This window comes from Leopardus geoffroyi, chromosome D2 (genome assembly GCF_018350155.1).
Source record: "Leopardus geoffroyi isolate Oge1 chromosome D2, O.geoffroyi_Oge1_pat1.0, whole genome shotgun sequence".
In the NCBI taxonomy this organism is placed as follows: Eukaryota; Metazoa; Chordata; class Mammalia; order Carnivora; family Felidae; genus Leopardus; species Leopardus geoffroyi.
This window is the reverse complement of record NC_059334.1, coordinates 16,662,873-16,688,639: the sequence shown is the minus strand read 5'-3', so window position 1 is coordinate 16,688,639 and position 25,767 is coordinate 16,662,873. Positions and strand designations below refer to the sequence as shown.

Below are 25,767 nucleotides of genomic sequence, written 5' to 3'. Positions count from 1 at the left end.
TTCTCTGAGCTCTCCTAGTGCATATGTGTCCACTTCCTAGAATACGGCTTCTCTTCTTTATTTAATGGTACTTTCTGGAAAGCGGGTGGTGCCTTGTCTCTTGCATTTGCCCGCTATAGGGGCAGCCAATAAATAGCATCTCAAAAGATATTTATCCAGTCATGGAATTGGGCACTATGGATTACAGTGACAGAAATGTATGTGCTAGGTGTCCAGAATGCCTTTATTTATTTTTTATGTTTATTTATTTTTGAGAGAGAGAGAGAGACAGAGACAGAGACAGAGCATGAGTGGGTGAGGGGCAGAGAGAGACACACACAGAATCAGAAGCAGGCTCCAGGCTCTGAGCTGCCAGCACAGAACCTGACGTGGGGCTCGAACCCATGGACCGGAGATCATGACCTGAGCCAAAGTCGGACGCTCAACCAACTGAGTCACCCAGGTGCCCCTCAGAATGCCTTTAAAGTGGGACAATATTTTGTCACATTTCTCCCATTTATATCGGGTTGAAATCTGCCTATTAATAATAAAGAAGTAAACAGCATAGTTTATAGTACCGAAGAAGGGTTCTGGAGTTATGTTTGAGTTGGAAACCTGCCCTCCATTTGATTGCTAGGTAACCTCAGCAAGATATTTTTTTTTTTGTTAGATTTCAGCTTTCCTGATTGTTAAGCAGAGATAACAACTTGTATTTCAGTGAACATAAAATGCACTGTTATTTTATACACTACTACGAAAGAAAAATCACTGTCAACTAAACAATGATATGCTTTCTATAGCTTTGAATTTTTATTTTATACATATTAAAATAGTTCTTCTAGATGTATTTAGGCTTTTGAAAAGTCATGTATCACTCTTCCAAGAGGAAAATTAATCACTTAGGGTGTTCCTAAAATGTCTTCATGTTCAGAGTCTGAGTGTTCTGAATCACATTTCAATTCCAAGTGGTCGGAGCTCAGGTTATTTCACACTTTCTCATCCTCTGCGGCAGTGAAACTATTGGTGATGGAAGTCTTTATCCTCTAAGAATGAACTACCGTTTCTATGGGGTTCTATAGGTTTCTGCCAAGCTGCAACACCATTCTTGAAGTTTTAAGTGTCGGTGCTTTCCTGATCTTACAGATCCATTACAATAGATGGCAACAGCCAGGTCCCAAATGATCCTTAAATGGTTTGTACTTTGAGACACCAGGGGGTTGCAGATGGTCCTCTAAGCCACCAAGAAAGACAGTCACCCAGTAACAGCTTCATCCAGACTACCTCCTGCCTGATAGCAACTGTAAGAGGCATCACCACTTCAGAGATGTTAACATGTGAAAACCAAAGCGTGCATTTCAGAATAGATAACATAGGGCCTAACTTCCTTCATAGGGATGTGGTAAGAGATTGAGGAGAAAAGGCTTGTAGCTTTTATTGTGGAAGCATCACGGAGCCCTCTGGTAGCAATAACTATTATTTACAGAGGGCTCGTTAATAGGATATGCTTCTTAATTGATAGTATAAGTTTCATGTTAAAATTTTCCCTAATATATTTTTCCTTTTTTATTGAGGTATGATTTATATTCAGTGAAATGCACAGATCTTCAGTGCCCCATTATAGGAATTTTGACACCTGTTATCTGCAGCCCTATGCAGATATTTTTATCACTCCAGAAAAGCCACCTTTGTGTTCCTTCCCCAGACAGCCTCTGTTTTGATATCTTTCACCATGGATCAGCTTTGCCTGTGCTAGAACTTAATGGAATCATGTGATATGCAGTCTTTTGCACCTTTTTTCTTTCTTTCTTTCTTTCTTTCTTTCTTTCTTTCTTTCCTTCCTTCCTTCCTTCCTTCCTTCCTTCCTTCCTTCCTTCTTTCTTTCTTTCTTTTTCTTTCTTTCTTTCTTTCTTTCTTTCTTTCTTTCTTTCTTTCTTTCTTCTTTTTTGAGAGATTCCTACATCACCGTGTGTATGAGGCCCTTGTGCCTTTTTGTGGTGGAGTTGTCTTCTGTTGTGTAGATGTGCCTCTGCGTCTGCTTTTCTCCCCTCGATGGGCATTTAGTTTGTTTCATTTGGGCTACCACAGGTGAAGCCACGATGAGCTTTTGAGTACAACTATTTTTGATTACACGTTTTCATTTCTCCTGGGTAAATACCTGGAAGTAGAATGTTTGGGTCCAGGGGTAGGTGTGTTTTTAACTTTATGAGACATGGACAGAAGTCTCCACAAGGTGGTTGTGCCATTGACCCTCCCATTATGCACAGGAGTCCACAACCTTGGGCTTTGGTGTCATTCACTTGAGCCATTGGAATGGTTTTGCAGTGGCATGAATTTGTATTTTTCTGTTGACTAAGAGACACCGACATGTTGTCATAGGATCACCAGCCCTTTGCATATCTCACCCTGTAAAGTCAGTTGCCTGTTTTTCCATGGGGCCATTTGTGTTTTAATTACTGAGTTGTAGGATTCCACTCCTTCGTCAGATAGACGTATTGCAAATATATTCTCCCCGTCTGTGGCTTGCCTATTCATTTTCTTAATGGTATTTTTTATGAGTAAAGGTTTTATCATTGTGATGAAGTCCACTTACCTATTTTTTTTATAGGTAGTGTTTTCTGGGTCCTAACCAAAGTTTTGCTTATTCCAAGGTCAGAAAGGTATTCTGTATTTTCTTCTAGAAGCTTTATAGTTTTTGCTGCTACGGGTAGCTCTGTGATCTGTCTCTAATGAAATTTTGTGTATGATTTGAACTATGGATCAAGGTTCATATTTCTCCATCTCGCTAGCTAGTTGTTCTATTGCTATTTGTTGGCAATACAGTTGACCCTTGAACGATGTGGAGGTTAGGGGTGCCGGCCCCCCACGCAGTCAGAGTATAACTTTTGACTCCCCAAAAATGTAACTGCTGGTAGCCTACTGTTGACCGGAAGCCTTACCAATAAACATAAACAGTTGATTAACACATATTTTATGCAACAGGTATTACATACTGTATTCGTATAATCAAGTAAACTAAAGAAAATGTTATGTAAAAAAATTTTTTTAATGTTCATTTATTTTTGAGAGAGAGACAGAACGTGAGCAGGGGAGGGGCAGAGAGAGAGAGGGAGACACAGAATCTGAAACAGTTTCCAGGGTCTGAGCTGTCAGCACAGAGCCTGATGCGGGGCTCGAACCCACGAGCTGCAAGATCATGACTTGAGCCACCCAGGTGCCCCGAGAAAAGAAAATGTTAAATGTTATTAAGAAAATCACAGGAAAGAGAAAATATATTTGCAGCACTCTACTGTATTTATATAAAAAAAAATCTATGTTTACATGGGTCTACATGTTTTAAACCTGTGTTGTTCAGGGGTCCATTGTACTCTTTTCCTCATTGACTTACTCTGGCGCTTTGTTGAAAGTCAGTTGACTGTGTGAGGTCTACTTCTGGACTATTCTATTCCATTGATCTGTTTGTCTATCTATTTATCTATATGCCAATGTTATACAGTCGTGAGCTGTAGCTTCAGCATTATTTTGAAATCAAGTAATATATCTCCTCTTCGTTCTACTTCAAGGATTTTTTTTTGGCTGATCCAGGCCTTTGCATTTTCCTTTATGTTTTAGAATAAGCTTGTCACTTTCTACAAAAGACCATTATGAGATTTTGACTGGAATTGTATCAAATGAATAGATGAATTTGAGGAAAGTAGAAATGTTAAAAATACTCAATTTTCCAATATATGTATATATAGTTTCTATTTTTCTGATTCCTTTAAGTCTTCTTTAATTATTCTTTCAGGAGTTTTAAAAATGGTTTTCTGTGTGGAGGTCTTCCACATGTTTCTTTAAATTTATCCCTAAGTATTTTGAGTGTTAAAATCTTGTAAATGGCATTCTAAAAAAATTCATAGACCACTTGCTGCTGATGCTTAGAAATGCAATTGCTTTTGTATATTGCCCTTGTATCCCGCAATCTTGCTAAATTCAGTGTGTGATATATTTTACTTAGTGCTTTACAGAATTTCATGTTTATTCTTGAAGCCACCTGTGATGCAGGTGTTAGTACAATCAGATTTTATAAGAAGTTTGCCCTGAAATTGCACATGCCTCTTTCTTTGCTCAAGGTCATGCAGGTTGAGTGACAGGAGGAATAGGATTTGAATTGAGGTCTAGGCCGACTCCAACGGCTCGTCCCTTTCCATTTCTCTTTGACATTTGGATATTTGAATGGCATGATAGCATGTGGCTTCCCTGGATTTCACTCGGACACTTTTGTGTCATTGTGTTTCACAGGGACACGAATTGGTCAATGGAACGTTTGCAGCAGACGAAACGAGAATAAGGCGATAAAGAGACTGGGGGTTTTCCTAGCAGAAGGAGGATAGTCAGTGTTTTCCCGGACTCCTCCACGGAAGACCATTCATGCAGTTGGATGCAGTTGCAAAGCTCAGCCCTCTTTCTCCGTACCGTTGGTGCGCCTTCGCTGTCGCTAAATCTTCCACATGTGGGGATGCTGTAAAACTTGTTTTCCCTCCTTCTCTCTTGCAATGTGCTGCAGGAAACCATTTCTGTACAGCCAAGGAGCTCACGGAGGAGATGAGATCACTAACATCGGAGAGGGAAGGGCTGGAGGGACTCCTCGACAAACTGCTGCTCCTGAGCTCCAGGAATGTCCAGAAGCTGGGAAGTGTGAAGGAAGACTACAGCAGACTGAGAAAGGAGCTGGACCAGGGGGAAACTGCCCACGGTAAGTAGTCACTGCCGCCTGGTGAAATATCTACGGTACCAATTGTATTGTGTGGTGGTAGTGTGACCGTCACTGTGAAGGGGGTCCTGGAGCACACGACACTTTTCCTGGAGGATCTATTTAGCAGGAGCCTTGGCGAATGGGATAGAATTACTTCTCAGCTTTTGTTTTGCTATTAGCAGGCGATGTCTTTTCTTTTTCTGTCTCCCCCCCTTCCCCCCCGCCCCCCGAATTTGCTAATGGCCTTGTGATTATTTAGAGCAATCCCTCCCTTGGCACAGGTCTTGAGAATTTTCTCTGTTTGACAATTATGTTCCTTTTGTTCCTTGGCTCAGTCTTCTGGCTTGCACAATCAGAGACGAAAGCAGGCTGACTCAGAAAACCGAATAAAGACCATGAAGTGGCTCTTCTATGTGTGAGGTTTTCTGAGAGCTTCTTTCCTCAGGAAGAATGATGTAGAAGAGGCCAGTGCTGCCCTAGCTGAAGTGTCTGCCTGTCAGGGGAGTTACTGTGTTCTTTGCTTTGCTTCTTTTCCTGTTCCGGTTGTTAAGAGCAACTGAGGTCACCTTGAGGTTGGTTCCCTGGGGCATGGTCTCAGAAGATGCTGGTTCAGTCCAAATTGATGAAGTGAAAACTTATTTCTTTAAAAACATGTAAAGAATTTACAGTGGTTCAGTTTCTAATCGGAAGAATGAAATCACGGAAAATAAATTCAGATTTAAAATATGTTAGACGCTAGAACCTGTTTTTTCACTGGTAAAATGAGGAGAATAATATCTAGTTCATAGGCTGATGAAGTCATGCAGATTAAATGAGGCAACTTCTAAAGATTTTGAGGATGTGTGTGTGTGTGTGTGTGTATGTGTGTATGTGTGAGACTGCCCTTGTATTTCTTCTAGGGAGTAAAGGTTGCTGGAGGCCAGAGGTCATACATAGTATATCATGGTCCCTAAATAAATGTTGTTCACTAGAAAAATGAAAGACCTATCTACTAATAAATAGCTATATTTACAAAGTGTGCTTATTTAAAAGAAATAAGAAAAGAATGGGGATGTTAGGTACCCCCACAGATTCAATACTCCACAGATTGAAGTAAATGAAGACTTGTGCTTAAGACTGAATAAAGGGGCCTCCTGAGTGGCTCAGTCAGTAGTTAAGCGTCCAACTTTGGCTCAGGTCATGATCTCCTGGTTCATGCCTTTAAGCCCCTCATTGGGCTCAGTTACCGTTACCGTTACTGTTACTTGTTACTGTTACTGTTGTGAAGGTGTTCTTTATGTTTTAGGGTTGGATTTTGCTGGATCAGCTATCCTTTTCCCTGTGCTTTAGACTGAAGCTAAGTTTTAACCAATCTGAGGTGACCTGGCATTGGGTCAACCAAATTAATAATCTTGGGTCAGAGAGAGTAATGGGAGACAGATAAATAAATAAATCATAAATTCCATAGTAGATTGAAGCTTTTATCCATTGAAATGCAATAAAACTAGGCCAAAGTCCATATTCTGTCTTTTGTTGGCTTTTGAGAGTTAAAATTGAGAGGGAGCTCTAAAAGTAGAGCTTTAAATATAGAGCAAATACAGAGGGCCAGGATGCACATGTATGTATGTACCATGAGCTGACTTTTTTTTTTTTTTTTTTAATTTTTTTTTTGTTTTTCAACGTTTATTTATTTTTGGGACAGAGAGAGAGCATGAACGGGGGAGGGGCAGAGAGAGAGGGAGACACAGAATCGGAAACAGGCTCCAGGCTCTGAGCCATCAGCCCAGAGCCTGATGCGGGGCTCGAACTCACGGACCGCGAGATCGTGACCTGGCTGAAGTCGGACGCTTAACCGACTGCGCCACCCAGGCGCCCCTGACTTTTTTATCCTTAGAGAAAATATTTTAAAATAAGACTATTTAAGAAATGAGCAATATGTAGAATTCTTAAAGCAGATTTTGATTTCTAGCTATAGTTGCACCCGGGAAAAAGTCAATTCGGATACCGATGAGCAACTCCATGATGGTCAGGGACCCAGGCTCTTCTATTCTGTTCATCCACACCCGGGACGTGTGGTCCAAGATGGCTGACACACACACACATGTCCAAGGCCAGCCAGGGGTTCTGTTTCTATAGCAAATGGAGAGTTTTGTTTGGTTTCGTGTTTTGTTTTGTTTCCTTTTGTTTTAAGGGAAAGAGAGAGGGAGAGTGAAGCAGGGGAGGGGGAGAGGGGGAGAGGGAGAGAGAAAATCTCAAGCAGTCTCCATGCCCAGAGCAGAGCCCGACATGGGACTGGATTTCATGACCATGAGATCATGACCTGAGCCCAAATCAAGAGTTGGATGCTTAACCGACTGAGCCACCCAGGCACCCTGAGATTTGCAGTTTTAGGGGACAATTGGTAGTCTGTCTCACACAGAGAACTCTTTTGATGGAAAGTGCTTTGCTGATCACTTACGATATTATTACATCTATGCCTCTGGCTAGACTGAGATCAAAGAAAAGCGCTGTGATTAGTTTCATTTGTATTGTCTCAGTATCCAGGGTGGTGTCTTTGAAAATAGTAAATGTGCCATAAATTTTGGTCATTTACACCAAATGGGCCAGATGTTAAAATGAAACATACCTTTATTTCTTTTATTCCTTTACTCCTTTACTTTGAATTACAGACCCAGACCTTGGGTCTTCCTTTTTTTTTTTTTTTTTTTTTTTTTTAATTCTTAAAATTCATTCTAATTTAGTGAGCACAGAGGTAAGTTTGTCTTTCATGGAAGATGCTTGAGTTATCTGGTTATCTGAGTGGGATTTTCAGATGGGGGTGTCAGCAGACAGAACAAGATGATGAAAAAGTACTGAAATGTGCCAGAGTCCTCAAAGGCAAAGAGAGACAGAGATCATCACTGAATCCATTGACTTTGTCTCAGTGACACATAGTCTCTGTGAAGAGATGCAAAGGCTGTGTGTTTTAACCTCTATCAGCCGTTCTTAAGACTTCGGGAGAACACGTTTGAATTCTGAGCAACTTTACAGTGAAATAGAATGGAAAGCTAAATCTATCTTTCAGCCCCTGAATACTTATGGAGGTTAGCTATAAACCTTTAATTTTTATGGATTTTAATGTTTTGTTTTTTTTAAGGAGGGTAGGACAAAAAAATCAGTAACTTCTTTAGTTTGCTACACCTGCTTTTCAGAAAAAAGACAACCATGAGATTTATGTAACTTTTTCCATCCCTTGTGTATAACTTGGTAATCTGTATTGTACTTTATTAATATTGTTGATTTCACACTATAACTCAGATATAAAGGAAGCAGACGTCAAGGGGAGAGATTTAATCACAGAATAATCAGGGCTAGAATTTTAAATAGGACATCATTAGCATGTTAATGAATTTTCCCATTTTATGCCAGCTGCCTGAATGGAAAAGATGTAGCTCAAAAATCTGGCAGGATCTGTGGCCCACTGAGCTGTCAGGAATTCGTGTAGAGGGTCCGTAAAGTACGTAAAGGAGTTTTCTGTGCGACTATCAAACGGCAGGATTTCGTTCTTACCGGCAGTGATGGCTGGCTCTGTTCAGCTTTAACTCATTTGCCTTTCAATGAATAAGCACACATGGAGGGTGGAGCAGGAGCGGTTTTTTAAGTGCAATAAAGTTGGAGTGGAGTCAATTTTTCAGTTATGGTTTGGGGCTGTTACAGGAGATCCCCCTTATCTGCAGTTTCGTTTTCCAGTGTTTCCGTTACCCACAGTCGACCCCAGTCAGGACAAAGATGATCCTTCTTCTGACGAATCATCAAAAGATCAGTAGTAGCCTAACCCTACATCACCATACCTACATCACTCCCCGACTTTATCTTATCACGTAGGCATTTTATCATTTCACATCATCACAAGAAGGGTGAGTGCAGAATAACAAGATGTTTTGAAAGAAAGAGTGAGACCACATTCACAAAACTTTTATTACAGTATATCATTATAATTGATCTATTTTATTTTTAGTTATTGTTGTTCATTACTTACATGCCTAATTTGTTTTTTTTTCTTTAATGTTTATTTATTTGTTTTGAGAGAGAGAGAGAGTGTGCATGCGAACTAGGGAGGGGCAAAGAGAGAAGAAGAGGGAATCCCAAGCTGAAAGCAAGGAGCCTGACACAGGGCTTGATCCCACAAACTGTGAGATCATGACCTGAGCCAAGGCCAAGAGTTGGACGCTCAACTGACTGAGCCACCCAGGCGCCCCTTAATGTACCTAATTTGTAAATTAAAGTTTATCATAGGTATGTACGTATACTAAAAAACATAGTGTACATAGGGTTCAGTACTCTGCATGGTTTCAGGCATCCCCTGGGGGTCTTGGAATGCATCTTCTGTGGATAAGGGAAGACCACTGTACCTACCTTTTGCGTTAGATTAGAAAGGTCCTGTGTCCATGCTGACATTGTCCTGCCCTGATTTTTGGACTGCCTCATGATTTTTGACCTTGAAATAGCTGATGAAAGGAAGTGTGACATTCTCTAGTGAGATACTTGTTCCTTAAACTTTGAAGTCCACAAGTGAAGCTTCTTTTAGAAGTCATCTCACACCTAGTAAGAAAAGACTTTCAGTTTAGAGATCCTGTGCTTTACAAGTTCTGCATAAATAGGCAGTAATTCTCTCTCCACGTTTATCCCGTGTATTTAGAAGAAACTTTCAAGAAAAAATAGAACAGAAGAATCGAATTTGCATGCCTTTTGGGTGTGTGTCTGTATGGGGAGGAAATGGAGAATTGGAAAATGTACAAATAATGGAAGTATAAACAACACAACAACAAAAAAATAGAATTTGAAAGTTGAGATGGAAGAAAATCCAATGACAAGTGTTAATTATTCTGGTTGAGAATATGATGTGATAAGGAGCTTCCTAGGAGCCAGAGCAAAAAAGACAATTGAAGAGTCATCTATCTTTCTTCCTCAAAAGCAGCTTGAATCAGAAGGTTTTCAGGAATGCAGAGTGGTGTTAAATTCTTAAAGGCTATTTTTTGGAGAGCAAACTGAAAAGTCCTCACGAACAGATTCATAACAAATGCAAAAGCATTCTTCATGTGGCTGTTATCAGCCACTCCTGGAAAAAAACCACAGGGGATGCCTTCAAAGGAAGACTTCACGGATAGACTGAAATATACACATATCTTAGATCTGTGGGTGTGTACATGTTTCTCCACAAAAATTTTGATCCAGTGTTTCAGCAAATCCTTAAAGGAACCATTCTAAGATCTCCCAAATTTTAAGCAACATGTTAAATTATAATAATTCCATGGGAGTGAATTAGGAAGGGCTCAGGCTAATTATGTTTAAGTATGGAAACTTTCAGTGATCTGACATGATTCAAACATGAGACTTTGAACCTAGAAGAGTGGCCAGAGATCATATTCTGTAAACTCACCAAATGTCACTTCTTCCCTCTGAGCTTTGACGAAGGTCTGCATGGTAGACAGCTTTACTCTCTTGAGGCCGGGACAGTGATCAAGCTCTTAATAACTGAGGACCAAGCTGTTTGTCTTGGAATCAGATGTGGGATGCAGGGTCTGTATGTGGAGGAACTGAGATTGTTATATGGGGAATATTCAGTTTGTGTTTGCATTTGTAGATCAGAAATCTTTGTTTAGGTTTTAAAACATAGAGAATATGAACTTAGGGAGAAAAGCTTCTTTTAAAAAAATTCATCATCTTTTTTTTGTCTGTTTTTTTTCCACGGGATGAAATTTTACATTTTTAATTGTTTATGGTTGATTAATCTTATTAATAAAATTATTATTTTATCAGGATCGCTGTTAAATACGTATCTGCATTTTAAATTTCTCTCCATTTTTTTTTTTCCTTATCTACTTCTATCATTGCATCTCTGTTGGTATTCCACTTTTGCCTGTGAATTTCTCTGGTTGAAATTTGCAATGAACTTCTTTCCTCTTTTATCAAAAAATTGTGATAATTCTTTTGGGAGGCCTCTCCACCGCAGTGTAAAAAGCCTGTGTTAGGATGTAGGAGGCCTCAGTTTAATCTCGCTTCTGTTGTTGGCTAATCATCTGTGCAACACTTGGCATAGAGAGGCATCACAACATGAGGTTTGATGAATGACTGATTTTTGGCTGATCTCTGCCTCTCAGTTCCTTCACGTATGCCAGTGTTTTCATCTATCCATGCGTCATTTCAGTAAGCATTTATTGAGCACTTACGTATGCCAGGCACTGTGGTAGGCCGTTGTGGTCCAGAGTGAATCCTGCAGTCCCTGAGGCCACTAAAGTCCCCAGAAGGGACTCTAGTCCCTTCTGATCTAGCATTCCCATGATCGCATCCATACTTTGTTCATTTTTTCCCTTGCTCTCCACTCTTTCTGATCTTCTCCTATTTCTATGTAATTTTTTAGAAGTCCTCACCTGTTACTTTCTTTTCCACCTGCGTCCCTGTTTGTTATCTACACTCCCTTCCCAATACTTCGGTCACATATCCCTTGGGTGGGAATGCAGTGATGATTTTAATTGTATTTCACACCCAATTGCAAGAGGCAGTTTTTTGATTCGCTACTTTGTTTGGAGTGGGAACGGGATTCTCCGTAATAGGGTGGGTGTGCGTGACGCTGAAGCATCTGGTGGATGGCTCTTGGCAATAGTGTCTTTCCTAGTCTTTCTCGATTTCATGTGGACTCTGGGCTTTTGATGACATTGGTGTGTGTGCACATGCTCCTACACTCCTGCTCCTACACTCCCTCCTGAAGATTAAGCTCAGAATGGGGAGTAGGTGGAGCGCCACGATTCCTAGAGGAGAGTCCGTTGGCCGCGGTTTGGGTGTGGTGTGGTGTGGTTGAGGGGTGATCTGTTGCATGAGACCTGTCATGTCCTGCAGAGTGCTTCCTGCCTCCTGTCTGGTGTCTTCTGTGCAAACTCTTCCCCCCACTCTCGTTTTTAAATGTCCGCAGGTGGGAGTGGTACCACCCTCAGTTAACTGAACAACTTCAGCATTAGGTTACGATTTGAAAACAGATTGTTATTATTATGATACTAGAACTTAGTTAGAATTAGTAGGACTCCGATCTAAGGGATTCATAAAGGGATTCATATTACCTTTTATATAGATGCTTACAGGTGTAAAATTGAGTTCTCTTAAGATTTCTTCTTCCTTGGCTCTTTGTTGTCTATCTTCAGCATGTATTTATTGGACCCCTTGCTGTGTGCACAGATTAACTATAGCTATTATGGATTTACTGTGTTCTTTCAAAGGAAGGAGTGGTCCCCTGGATGTTGTCAGTTTCTCTTCAGTAATAAATGTGGATTACTTTTCATTTTGTTCTTTTAGCCCTTACTCTGTGCCAGGCACTGAGCCAAGTCTTGACACATATTTAGCTGCCTAATTCTCTGGACAGTGTGTGGCCGGCCTCAGTCTAGTCTCCATTTTATAGTTGAAGATGCTGAGGCTTAGGGTGGGTCAGAGCCTTGTCCAGAGGCACAGGAACATGAAGGGTAGGGGCCAGGATTTGAATTTTTTGTCTGCAGTTTTATGTTTGTTTGTTTGTGTGTGTGTATTTGTTTTTTATGTTGGTTTATATTCTTCATGAACTTGATTTCCAACACGAGCTTCTCTATGCATCCCTCAACCTCACTGCTCTACCTAAATGCTACACTCACAGTCATAACTATTAAGAACAAATTCTAAAAGTCATCTCTTGGTAATGTTGAGTGCCCTGAAAAGATTTTTTTCCCCACTTTTGAAATTTCTATGTATGTTCTCTGTATTTCATTCCTGAAATGATGATATCTTATCTGCAACTTCCCTGACACCAGATGGATCATTTCACTTGATAGGAGGTTCTGTAGCTTATCATCGTTATGAAAACAACATATTTTGTATTACAACCAAAGCCTTTGTTGTTGAAGGGTGACTAAGAGGAACCTAGCATACCACAGCTGATTGGAAAAAAAGTTGAACTGTAACAATTTAATTGGATGCATATTTGTTAACTTCAAACCGCTGTTTGATATTTTTTCAAAGACCTGTGGATAGTTATGTTTCCTGTTCTAAACTCCTTAGATGTCAGTGTTTTCCTTTGTGTTCTTATAAGTACGGGCATTGACAAGTAGGTCGGCATACTCTCCAGAGTTTCTGGTGTCACAAGCCCAGCTTGTCTACGAATTGACGAATGGGTCATCCTACTGACTACACGGAATTCAACTTGCACAATGTGATAGTCCTCTTTTTAAGCTTCTTGGAGTGAGTTTCTAAACTTTAAATAAAACATTTAAAATATTCTACAATTCAGGGCTTTGAGGAACTAAGACTGGTTGTTTTCACTGAGTCCAATTTTGTGAGGTTTCCCAGAATTCAGTGCTGTTGGTGCTGTGACATCTTTTGTGCTGTCACAGTTTTTTTCAGTTATTAATTTTGTACGAAATATCTTGTTTTCCTCGTGGACGTTGCCCTGAGTTAGGGCCTCCTGCCATTTCCCTTGGGTACTTCCTTTTCTTTGAAACTGCCACATATTTAGCAACCCAAGAGAGACAATACTTGAGAGGCCATTCTTTGTTGTCACTTTGATTTTTCAGGTTTTCTTAGCTCTCGTAAAGGAGAAAAGATGTGCCGATAAATGTTTTCCTTCTCTGTTTTGCTGCACCAATTTTTGCGGCCCTGGGCCCACCACACTTTTGCATTTGGGGGGTAGCCATCCTGTCCCATCCACTTTCCCTCCAGATTTTTATACAACTGGGGAGAGTTGGATCACCATAGGGGTGGGCAATCCTAAACTGATGCACTGCAATTTAATATTTATAGAGTGACAGAAACCATCAAGAGTTGCTTAAAGACATACTGACTTGACATCATCAAAAATTTATAAACCAGAAATGCTTGTATTTTGCATGCTCACGTAGTTATAATGTGATGGTATTTTTGTCTTGATGTTATACTTTCCAAAGTCTTGATAACTCATTAGCAACTGATTGCATACTTTGCTTTTAGATTTATTTATAACCGAGCTTTGTAATTCTCCTTTTATTTACCAAAATGATGTTAAACTTTTTGTTATTTTAGCCTATTTTGAATGTCTTTCTTTTTTTGTATGTGTTACTGTGGCTGCTTTATACTTCATGGATCCCCAAATATTATACTACCTTTCCCTAAGAAAGAACCGAATGCAAATATACTGTGACTTCAGGGTGTGCTTAATGAAAGGAAGCTTGGTCTTGCTCAGACAAAGTGACTGTAGTGTTGAGGCTTCTTTTTAACTCTGTGTGGCCCAGCGTTTGACTTTGGTCCACATGTCCCAGTTGTATTAGCAAGACAGAGCACTAGAATTTGGCAAAAGTCTGCCTTTCGCCCAACCCCATTTTTCCCCCCAGAGACTGAGGAACAGCAGGGGCTGAATACCAAACTCCATGTCTGCCCTGAGAAGGTCACCAAATACTGAAATTCCCTAGTCGTCTGCAGTTTCCTAGGAACACCTCAAACTTTGGAGGCAAAGTCATTTCCTCTATGCATTATACAAGAATCCTCTGAAGTTCAAGCTTATCAGAGTCCTGGGGTTACTCTAGTGGCTTAAATTTTTTAAAAAAATTTATGCCACAAAATAGCATAAATAAAGCACATTTTCAAAGCTGAACAAAAAATGTCCATTATACATACAACTTCTGTAACAGAGCTCCTGGTGTCATTTTTAGTGTCCCTCCCCTCCCCACCTCCCAACTGCCACCCCCCCAGTGCCTAGGGCACATGCAGACTTTTTGCACTGTGTGTCCTCTCCCTGCCCTTAGCCTTATATGGCGATAATGAAAACGTTACATCACTCAAGCCTCGCACCTGTATGTTGCAATAAATTTGTCATTCCCATTCTGCAGATGTGGACACTGAGGCTCAGTGAGCTCAGGGAGTTGTAGATGGGAAGCAAAGAGCTAGAATGGGACTCAGACCTTCTGGCCCCAGAGCTGTCCTCCTCATCACACACTTACATTTCCCTGTTGTTACATAGCATTCCAGTTTATTATTTGTGATCTCTATAGCATTCCAAGACTCAGTATACCATGATTTGCTTAACCATCCCTTATTTTGATGTGTGTCATGATCATTTTTATGAGTTCTTTTCTAAAGATAAAGTGCCAGATCGGCATTACTGGACCAATGAGCATAATCATCCTCATGGTATGTGTTACATGCTGCAAATTGACTTTCAGAAGAATTACACCAGTGTAATCGATGTTACCATCCTATCCGTTCCCATCCTGGGTGTTATTTCTTAAAGGTTATTAGTATAACAATAATTAGATAGTATTTAGTTCATGCCTTCTTTTTGCATTTATTTGGCCAGCTGCAAGGCTGAATTCACTTCTTTTTGTGCCTTTGTAATTTTTCTTTATAGTTTATTGTCCATGTGTTTGCCTGTTTTGGGGGATGGGGAGGGGAAGGGAACTTGATGATTTCCTCATCTTTATAGAATATGGTTATTCTAATTTTTTTCCTTTGTGTGTGTGCATGTGTGTGAAATTAACCCCTTACCATAATTAGTAACAGACCAAGAAAAGACATTTTTGTAAACAATGATAACAAGCTGAGATGGCAGTTTAGAATAAATTCTGTAACTTCTTAAGGCATCAGGGTGCAAATAACGTAACAAACAGTGGCATAGACAGGTCTTCCCCAGGAAAAGCGTGCTGTCTCCACTCTGTGCATTAATATTCATTGGGCCTGGCCTTTCAAACAAATGTGACATCTTGGGAAGTCCCGCATTTGGGGGCCATAATGAACTGGCTTCACTGTTTACAATAAATCTAGGGAAGGAATTGTTTTTCGTGTGCACGTCCATGAAAATGCACCAGCCGGGAGAGGTGTGCGGCTTTCTACCCGCTGCCTACCTCCTTCTGCATGACGCAGCTCGTGTTTAGTGCCTCGCTGTCTTTGGCTTTTTTTTTTTTTTTTTAATTTTCTCGTTTTCTTGAATAGATCCATTAGAAAAACAGCTCCTGCCTGTCGGAATTTTTTCTTCGAAAGCATGCTGTTATTTCATAGACGGAAGGAGGGTGTCTATTTATAATGTGTGTGTGTGTGTGTGTGTGTGGCCTCCGAAGCAGCAGTTTGAGGGAGAGTGCTAAAGAATATGGTAGGAAAAGGACATCCCTGTCTTGGAAGAATTCCAGAAGGGATGACCTTTTAAATTGTCACCAGCTTTTCGTAGAGGGCTGTTGGGTTTGCCACGGCTCCCTCTCCTTCTCTCCACAAGGAATAGTGCTGGGCGCTAAGTCGAAGATCCCTTTCCATGCATGATGTGGAATCATCATAAGTTACTATGATTCGGGCTTCATGAAGGCACCTTCTTGCCTGTTGCAGCTGTTGGGCATCAGACTTCTCCCACGACTCAGACTGCCGCGTCTTCCCGCGGCTTTCTGCTGCCCCACCTCGGCTTCCACATGCTTCTCTGGTTTCCTTCCAACACCTCTAGAATGCCCGTATCCACCATGCGCCCACTCCCTACATTCCTTCTAAGCTACACCCTGCCAGCTCCCTCAGACCCTCCGAACTGCCCACGATCGCTGTGTGCTCTGAGTGAAGTATATACAGCCTCCCCACCATCTCCCCAGGAGTGGATCCCTATGACATCTGTGTTGGGATGCCCTCTCACCACCGAATGCACTGACTCTCCCATATGTACATTCCGTGTCCTCCTTGAGCCCATGTTTAAAGTCAAAGCCCTCTTGTTCTCACTCTGCTTGGATCTTGGCCTAAAACTGTGAAGGTGATCGTTATCCCTCTCTTAATGTTCTGTGATTATTCATTTGGTTTTGCCATGTTTAATGGAATATTTAATAGCATCTATGCAGAAGCCTGAAGACTATAAATAAATACTGTCTTTGGTCTTGAAAGGGTTTTATACAATATAAAATTTAGAGCACATTTTTTCTCAGGAGCCCTGACATTAATATTCATCATGAGCCCCAAAGTAGAAGCTATTCTATTTTAGCATAATGAAGTTTACCATATGTTTCAAAGTTACTTGCAATTGTGCTTCTCATAATGACAATTAGAAAGGTCATCTTGTCTTGCCAGGTTCTGTTAGATATATAAAGCAGCTCATGGCTGTCAGCGTGAGACGTATGAGGACAGTTGTGTGCAAATACGAGGGGAAGACATGATTCTTCTTATCCCAAAGTGTAGCTGTTTGCATCTAAGTACCAAACGTGGAACATGCTAGTCTTTGGCTGGACATAGAAATTGAGACTTCCAAAGCAAATTCTCTGTGTTCTCAATGACTAAATTATATGAGGCTTCCCCCCGCCCTCCCTGCCACTTCCATTAAGCACGATGTGATGGGGCCTCTAAAACATTAGAGAAATTTGACATTAAGATGCTGGTTTGTTTCTGATCTTTTTTCTGCCTTATTAAAAAAAAATTATTTATCTGCATTAAAGTATGGGAGCAGTATTGTATTTAATTCTCCACATCTGAACTTTGATGACAGAATAGGGAGAAGGTGAGGAGGTGGCCATGAATCAGGGTAATAGGTTTCCTATGGAGCTTATAGAGGGATAAATCTATGTTAACATTGAAACAGGTGATTCATGGAGGGGAGGGTCTCAGGAGCTGATGCCAGAGGAAAATGGTTCTTATTCTGGTTTGAGAATAGCAAATTAGGTTGCCATAGTTGAAATATTAATATATCTCTATCTATAAATTCCCCTTCATTTCTTTTCTTCCTTCCCTGGCTCTTTCTTCCTTTCTTCCCTCCCTCCTTCTTCCCTTCTTCCCTTCCTTCCCTCCCCCTACCTCCCTTCCTTCCCTCCCTTCTTCCTGTTCTTTCCTCCTAACTCCCTCTCTCTTTTCTTTTTCCTTCCTCCCCTCCTTCCTTCCTCCCTCCCCTCCCCCTCCCCCTCCCATCTCCCTCTCCCTCTCCTCGCCCCTCCCTCCCTTCACTTTCCTTCCCTCCCTTTGTCTCCAAGTTTCTTTGCCTGAATTATGACAGGCCAGACTTCTGTATTCAAGTCTTTAGAATTACAAACATTTATCGATAGATAGGAAAGACAGGTAAGGACATGTTGGATTCATTAACACAAGCACATGGTCTCCATTGTTTTAAAATTCCTTACTTAGGAGAATACTGGAGAAGATTCCATAGCCCATGAAACCTCTGATTGTTGCCATTTGATACTATTAAATGCCTCAGTGTAAAAAATTAACCTGTTTATTCCACATATATTCAAGAATGCACAGTGCGGAGAGCCGCCCCCTCCAAGCCTTTGGGGTTGAGCTGCACACCATCTTTCTGGAATGTTTTTTGTGGTCAGATTTGCCAGAGACACAGAATTAGTCTACATCCCCCGAGGTGCTTTCCAGGCTAATGAATTGATTTTAATTATTTTTACTGTTAAAAATGATCATTAAAAAAAAAAGTTTTATTCTTTTTTTTCTCCTTTTCGAGAGAGAGAGAGAGGGAGACAGAGTTTGAGCAGAGGAGGGGTGGAGAGAAAGGGTGATACAGAATCCGAAGCAGGCTCCAGGCTCTGGGCTGTCAGCACAGAGCCCGACGTGGGGCTCGAACTCATGAACTGCGAACTGCGAGATCATGACCTAGGCAGATGTCAGATGCTTGACTGACTGAGCCACCCAAGCATCCCTAAAAATGATCATTCTTAATTGAGAGTGCTAGAAAGGAATAAACAGTTTTAATTATCCTCTTCTACATAAATGAAAAAAATCACAATGCTTATGTTAATAAGGAAGAAGGTGGTAGCATGAATATGAAAAGGGCTTCTGTCTCCTTCCATCTTTTTTTCCTGTTTGACCTAAAGCTGTTAACCTTGGGTGAGTGTCCCCGTTGTCATCTTGTATTATATCTTAAATGCTGTATATGCTGATAGGGGTGGATGTCTGGGTCTGTCTCAGGACACGTAAGATTGTGTAATGGCCTTTTTTTTTTTTATTGTACATTTGACTCCTATATAATGCCCTTATGTGGCTGGATTTTGCAGGACTATCACCTCCTGGGTTTTTAATTTTTTTTTATTTTTGAGAGACAGAGAGAGAGAGAGGGCCAGCATGAGTGGGGGAGGGCAGAGAGAGGGGAGACACAGAATCCGAAGCAGGCTCCAGGCTCCGAGCTGTCAGCACAGAGCCCGACGCGGAGCTCGAACTCAGGAACCGCGGGATCATGACCTGAGCTGAAGTGGACGCTTAACCCACTGAGCCACCCCGGTGTCCCAGTCAGCTCTTGCTTAAAGGTCCTGGCAGTACTGATTCTTGCAGGACCTGGCCGGTGTCTCTCACTCGGAAGCCTTAGCTGGCACTCAACACCACAAGGGGTTTGAGCACCTTCTAGGTACCAGGCACAGGGAAAGAAGGCTGGAAAGGTCTGCATCCTCGCTTGTAGTCATTGACTGGCGAGGGAGGCATACACAGCAAACAGGATACTGTGTGGGGAGGGTGAAATAAACAAAGGTGAAGACAGCAGGGAGGAGGACAGCTGAGTGTGCCCTGAAAAGGCCCTGGGCAGCCTCACTGAGAAGGCAGAGTGGGGCTGTGGCTTGTAGGTGGACGAGGGTGGAGGTGCCAGAGGCCTCTAGGCTGGAGGACAGCCCGGCTTAGAGGTCAGGGGCGCATGGCACGTTTGGGGCATGATGGGACCAGGGACCTGGCCCCAGCCCTGCCACATAGCTGCTGTGTGAATTTGGGTAAGTTTCCCGATCTCTCTGAGCACCGGTTTCCTCCTCTGTAACAGAAATGTGACCACCTTTCTGTGATTACACAGAGCTGTCAGAGGATGAAATGAAGTAACACACGGGACAGACTTAGCTTGGACCGCTGGCTTATAATAAGGACTCAGTTAAACTCAGCACTATTATCGATCCGGTCTGATAATGGGTCCAATGATAAGGGTCCCAGAGTGGGAAGGATAGAGGGTGAGGCTGAAGAAGTGGGGAAGAGCCAGACCCTGAGATGTCTTTTTGCCATGCTGGAGTTGTCAAGGTTTTCTGAAGGTGGTGGTTAGTCATTGAAGAAACTTGGTGCTTGTGACCTTAACTTCCCCTGAACATTCTTATCTTATAAAATAGATGACTAGGTGCAATCTTATACAAATGTGTCTCTCTTAAAAATGTAACATTACACGCCTATTATGGCTAGATTAAAACAATCCTGATGATGTGGGGTGCCTGGGTGGCTCAGTTGGTTGAGCATCTGACTTGATTTCAGCTCAGGTCATGATCCAAGTGATGAGGGAGCATAAGGGAGGCTGAGGGCAAAATACAACCTAGCACACCCTCCCCATCCCAGGTGGGATGCGTGTGATATTCCTCAGGCACTCCTGGCTGCCTGAGGACAAAGGAAAGAAAAGAAAAGAAAACAAATGGCTAACTGATAGAGATCACAGTCCTGCAGGATGAGTGTCTTCATCAGTTTGTAAATATCTTAGTAAATTACAAGAAAAAGGCAGTCTTATCAATAGCTTAGTCTCCAGAAACCTGTGGACTCCGTTTCCTGTAACCCCAACATCACCCCTCCATAGTGATACGGGGAACAAAGGCAAGAAGGAAATGGTAGGTAAAATTCAATTTCCTTATAACCTGTAGCCCGTTAACAGATATTTGAGGCAGACAGAGTAAAACTTTCTCTGGGAACTCCCTACTGTCTTAATGTTTTGCTAGAGGGAAAAACAACCTTGGTTGAAGATAGCAGGCCTCAGATAACTTAGCAGTCCTCTTTAGCATATCAAAGTCCCTCTGGAGGCCTTTCTTTTGACTTTATGTCCCCAACTCCATAGTATAAATCCAACCGTTCTTCACAAGCCCTGTGCAGCTCTTTCTGCCCAAGGGTCCTGTCCCAGTGCTTTAATAAAGTCACCTTTTTGCACCAAAGACATCTTCAAGAATTCTTTCTTGGCCGTCGGTTCTGGACCCCCCCCCCCACCATTACCCCAAAACCCCATCACAAGGGAGGTAGAATAGAGCCCTGCATCGGACTTCATGCTGGTGTGGAGCCTGCTTGGTATTCTCTCTCTCTCTCTCTCTCTCTCTCTCTCTCTCTCCCTGTGCCCCTCTCCCCTGCTCACGTTCTCTCTCTTTCTCAAAAAAAAAAAAAAAAAAAAATACTGATAATGTCTAGTGTTGATGTGAAGGTGAAACAGCTAGGTTTCTCATAGCTTGCTGGTGGGATATAAATGTAGAGTCATTCTGGCAGAACAGTTTGGCAGTTTCTTATAAACTTAAACATTGCACTTGCCATGGTGACCCAGCAATTCCATGTCTGGATATTTATTTATCCTATAGAAATAGTTATGTCTGCACAAAAATGTGTCGTGAATGTTTATGGCACCATGATTAATAACCACCCATAACTGGAAAAGCCCAGTGTCCTTCAATGGCTGAATGAAATAGCAAGCTCTTGTGCATCCCCATGGTAGAATACTACTCAGCAATAAAAAGGATCAATTATTTAATACTATGCACAACTTGGATGCATCTCAAATGCATTATGCTGAGTCAAAGAAGACAGATACAAAACTTTATCCTGCATGACTCAATTTATTTAACACTGTACAAAAGGCAGACCCCTAGGGATGGGGTTGCAGAGTTGGGGGAGAGTCTGACTACAAAAGGCAGCTTGAAGGAATTCCTCGGGAGTATTGGGATTTCTGTATCCTGTTTGTGGTGCTGGTTACAAAATCCATCCATGGTATTAAAACCCATACAGCTATATACCAGGGGAAAAAAAAAAGTAGGAGCATGTGAGTGGCTCAGTTGGTTAAGCACCCAACTCTTGGTTTTGGCTCAGGTCATGATTGCATGCTTCCTGAGACCCAGCCCTGCATCAGGCTCTGCTCTGACAGTGCAGAGCCTGCTTGGGATTCTCTGCAGATCCTGCTTGGGATTCTCTCTTTGCCCCTCTGCCCCTCCCCTGCTCATGTTCACTATCTCTCTCAAAATAAATCAATAAACTTTTTTAAAAAAGTAAATTTTACTGCATTACATGAAAAAAAAAGTTTAAAAAACTCTTAAATTTATAGCTCATTTCTTGCATGCCTTAGCTGTTTGATCTCATTTAAGCCTCCAACAGCCCTAAAGGTTGATGTTACTATTTTATCTATTATATTATCCACTGTTGTTATTATTGACTACATTGATGGTTTTCAGGGTTCAGCCCAAGGTCACATACCTTCCAGAAGGCAAAGCCAAGTTTGTGTCTGTCTTTAAGCCCCCAGGATTGCACGCCATGCCTCCAGGAGTTGGAGAGAGGGGGTGGGAGTCACTTCTCTTGGGCTCTGGTCCAGGCTGCTCCCCAGTGACCCAGTTACCCAGCTGAATGGTCAGTGTCCGTGGCTCTGCCTATCATGTGGTTCAAATTTTACAAATGGGCGAAGGTTTTGAATGACTTTCCTAAATGCTTAGTCTCAGAAAGGGAGTTGGCTATTGAATATTTTATCTCTAACTTCTTAACTTGTACTGTTGGCTAAGTTAAATTTGGCTTCTTTTCAAGAAACTACTATCTCCCCAGAGGGCTTTTTAATGGTGAAAATACTACTGAAAATCATGTTCAATTTTTGTTCACTTCACAGCTTCAACTTAGTCTCCTTAAGTATGGGTCAGGTTGTAACCCAAGGCAGCTCTGTGGCTGAGTAGAGCTGTTAATTAACTAATAAACCTTAGACCAGAGGGTAGGAGATATCTCCTTAGAGAAGAAAAGAGCAAGATATTAAACAAAGAGAAACAGTAAAAAAGATGAAGAAATTTAAGTCTTTTTACATATTTTATACTTATTTGTTTAAATATCTATTTCCCCAACATCTGTGACAGCTTTTTGAGATCATTAATCTTTTGTACCCCCACCCCCCCCCAACCCCTGTCTGTGCTTTGCATATAGAGTAGGGGCTTAGTTAAAGTCTGGCTGAATTAGATGGATCCTGAATTGGAGAGCTGAATGGAATTTGTGATGTGCAGTATTTCAAAGTATTATCCTTCCAACTGTCCTCTATTCAGAATCATGTGTGTGTCAAGTACTATGTAGGTGCTTTTAGAGATACAATGTGAATTATTCCTCATGAAATCCTATGAAGCTTATATCCTCCTTCAGGAAGGAGGAAACTGCAGCCAGGAGGGATGAGCTGACCTTCTCAGTACACACACCAGACAAGAGTGTGAACTGTGTGGTCAGATGCATGCAAATTCAGAGCCAGATAGTCATGTCATGAAGTGGGACATGGGACGGGGTAGTTGTTTAACTTCTGGGAGCCTCATTTTCTGACTGATTTACTCACGTAACCAGCAGTGGATCTGTGGTTTGTAGGCCCTGAAGCTTTTATAATTTGGAGGTAGGTCTTATTTAAGATAAAGCACATAAAACTATGAATCAGAATTGGTTATATGGCTTGGAAGGGACCCATAAAGTTAAGTTGCCTTGACATGTATGTCTCATTAAATTTATGGTAAATCTGTTCTTTCTTTCTTTCTTTCTTTCTTTCTTTCTTTCTTTCTTTCTTTCATGTTTATTTATATTTATTTTTGAGAGAGAGAGAGAGCAGGGGAATGGCAGAAGGAGAGAGGGAGGCACAGAATCTGAAGCAGGCTCCAGGCTCTGTGCTGTCAGCACAGAGCCTGACGCGGGCTCGAACCCACGAGCCGCGAAATCATGACCTGCGCCAAAGTCGGATGCTCAACTGACTGAGCCACCCAGGCACTCTGCCCTTGCTTTCAACTGGTTTTCACTGTGGGCTACTCTGTGTCCAGCCCCAGAGATGTAAGAGCTGCTGGGAGGCACCAGCAGAAAACAGACAGCTGCACTGCAGTGTGACAAGTGCTGTGGCAGGGGTGCTTGCATTGCCAGGGCAAGGTGGCTGGAATAAATGTTATCTGAGCTGTGACTTAGGGCACAAAGGTTAAAACAGAGAAAAATATGGAAGGCACATTTGAGGCAGAAGAAAGAGCAAGGCTTGGCGGTAAGAAAAAATGTACTTCCTTCAGGGACTGTAGGAAGTTCAGTGTGGCTGGTTATTTAATAAGATGGAAGAGTGGGGAGGGCTTAAGTTTCAGAATGAGGGAGGGCCGGGTGGGCTCCTGTGCCGTTTAAGGAGCTTGGAAATGACCAGAAGAGCAAGATAGAGCATTGAACAGATTTAAGCAGGGGGTGATTTCATCAGAGCTGCCTTGAAACAAAAGCAACAAAAAACAAAGCCTACAGTGGGTCTGGCTGCAGACTGGCACCCCTCACTGGGCATGAGGGCCCTCCTCTTCAGGGAGACAAGTGGGGGGCTTTAACATGGAGAGGGGTTGAGGGGAGGTGGCTGGAAACAAGACAATGGCCGTGAGGGCCGTGAGGAGTAGATAGAGGGTAGAGATGTTTAGCAGTTAGAACTAACAGGGCTTGCTACTGGGTATTTAGAGATGAGAGTGGCAGGGTGACGACAAGGGGGTTTGGCCTTGAAGGTCAGGTTCCTGGCCTGTCTCCTGGGTGGGCTGTATTCATTGGAATCAAGACTATAAGAACAATAGATTGGGAAGAGCTCATACATTTCCTTTTAGCCAGTTGACTTTGCAGTTCTTATGTGACATCCGGGTGGAAATGGGCAGCAGACAGCTGGTTCTGAAGAGCTGGGCTGACCATGTGGGTTTGGGCTGTTACTGGCATGTGGCTGATACAGCCGCGGGGATGAGGAGAGGGCACAGGAGAAGCAAGTGCAGAGAAGAAGAAGCACACGGGAGGACGCTAAAGAGCACTAACATTTAGGGGACAGGCAGAGGAAGGGGAGCACGAGGAAGCATGAAGGACTGTGGCCAGAGAAGAGACAGGAGAGGCAAGAGTGGGAAGTCCCAGAAGCTGTGAGGAGCACGGGTTGCTTTTATTTGTCTGGCTCCCTTCCATTAAGGATTCACTCCTCCCATTTCCTGCAGTCACTGTGAACGTGACCTTAGTGATCAACCCTGGGGCCACTGATGTGGCGGTCGCCCAGCATGGGCGATCATAGAACACTTACAAGCAGCAAGGATTGTTCCGGTGGTGGAAATGTGACCTGAGCAGGGTCCATGAGAACCTAGCCTCCCTCCCCCAGCCAGGGAAAGGAAAACTCGGAGGATGAGAAACCGGGGCTGATAGGGGGTCATTTTCCTGCCACACGGAAAGGTCACCTGCAAAGTGAAGCCATGAAGGGAGAAGCAGGGACGAGAGATGGATGGAGAGGGGAGGTGGAGAGGCCTTGCAGCTGCAAAGCTCTGGCTCCTTTTATCCAAGAATCTGGGCCCCTAACCTTTTCCTGCCTCTGGTCCTGGACTGACCCGATTATCCTTCCCAGTACAAAATGCCAGTAGATCCATTTTTGCTTCAGCAGGTTTGAGCTGGGCTGTGATATTTCCTTTTCAGCCTTCCACATGGCAACGAGAGCATTCTGACTAGTAGAGAAGGGATGATATTATCTCAGAAATAGAGAGGGTGGTGGTGGCAGATGCCACAGAGAAAGGAGGTGCAGGGGGCCTGGGTGTGTCCGCTGGCTGCAGGAGCACACAGGTCCAGGGAGACCCACAGGATAGAATCCTGTCCACTGGCCGGGTACGTGGGGAGAAAAGGCAGAGGAGGCAGTGTGTGGAGAGCTCATTTTATGAGTTAATTGTGAAGGGAAAGCAAAAGGGAATGGAGAAGAGGAAACGAGTTAAGGAATTTCTTCTGTTTCCCTCCCTCCCTTCATCCCTTCCCTCTCTGTCTATCTCTCTGCCTCTCTTTCTCTTTCTCTCTTTCTGACAGTCATTGTAGATGGGGAACTTTCACATACTAGTGATGGAGAGCCAGTGGAGAGGATGGGGAGAAGGCAGAGAAAGGAGATAGCTGGCTGGGCTCAGCATCCGTTCTCCATGGACATTTTGGAACGAATACGTGAACCAGTGAATGAATGAGGAGGAGGGCCATGGGGTGGAGGGTCGAGATGAGTGGAGAAGGTTTGTAGCAGTTGCTCTGGAGATGGGGGAGACCCACAGCAGGAAAACGGAAGAATTGCCATTTGGGATTTGACGCAGTGACTTCTAGTGGCCCCTGCCTCTGGGATTGTGTCATCTTGTCCATGCTCAGCAGCCTGGCTTTAGGGAGTGAGTATGTCC

At 42.5% G+C, this 25,767-nt stretch overlaps 1 protein-coding gene across 4 annotated transcripts in view; it reads left to right on the top strand.

Annotated features, from left to right (window-relative positions):
- Window positions 1-25,767, top strand: part of DISC1 (DISC1 scaffold protein) — a 357,158-nt gene that overhangs the window by 152,347 nt on the left and 179,044 nt on the right. For all 4 annotated transcript variants that reach the window (XM_045437359.1, XM_045437358.1, XM_045437357.1 and 1 more), the window contains one exon: window positions 4,523-4,711. In XM_045437359.1, the coding sequence (XP_045293315.1) occupies window positions 4,523-4,711 (189 nt within the window). The remainder of the gene's footprint in view (window positions 1-4,522; window positions 4,712-25,767) is intronic.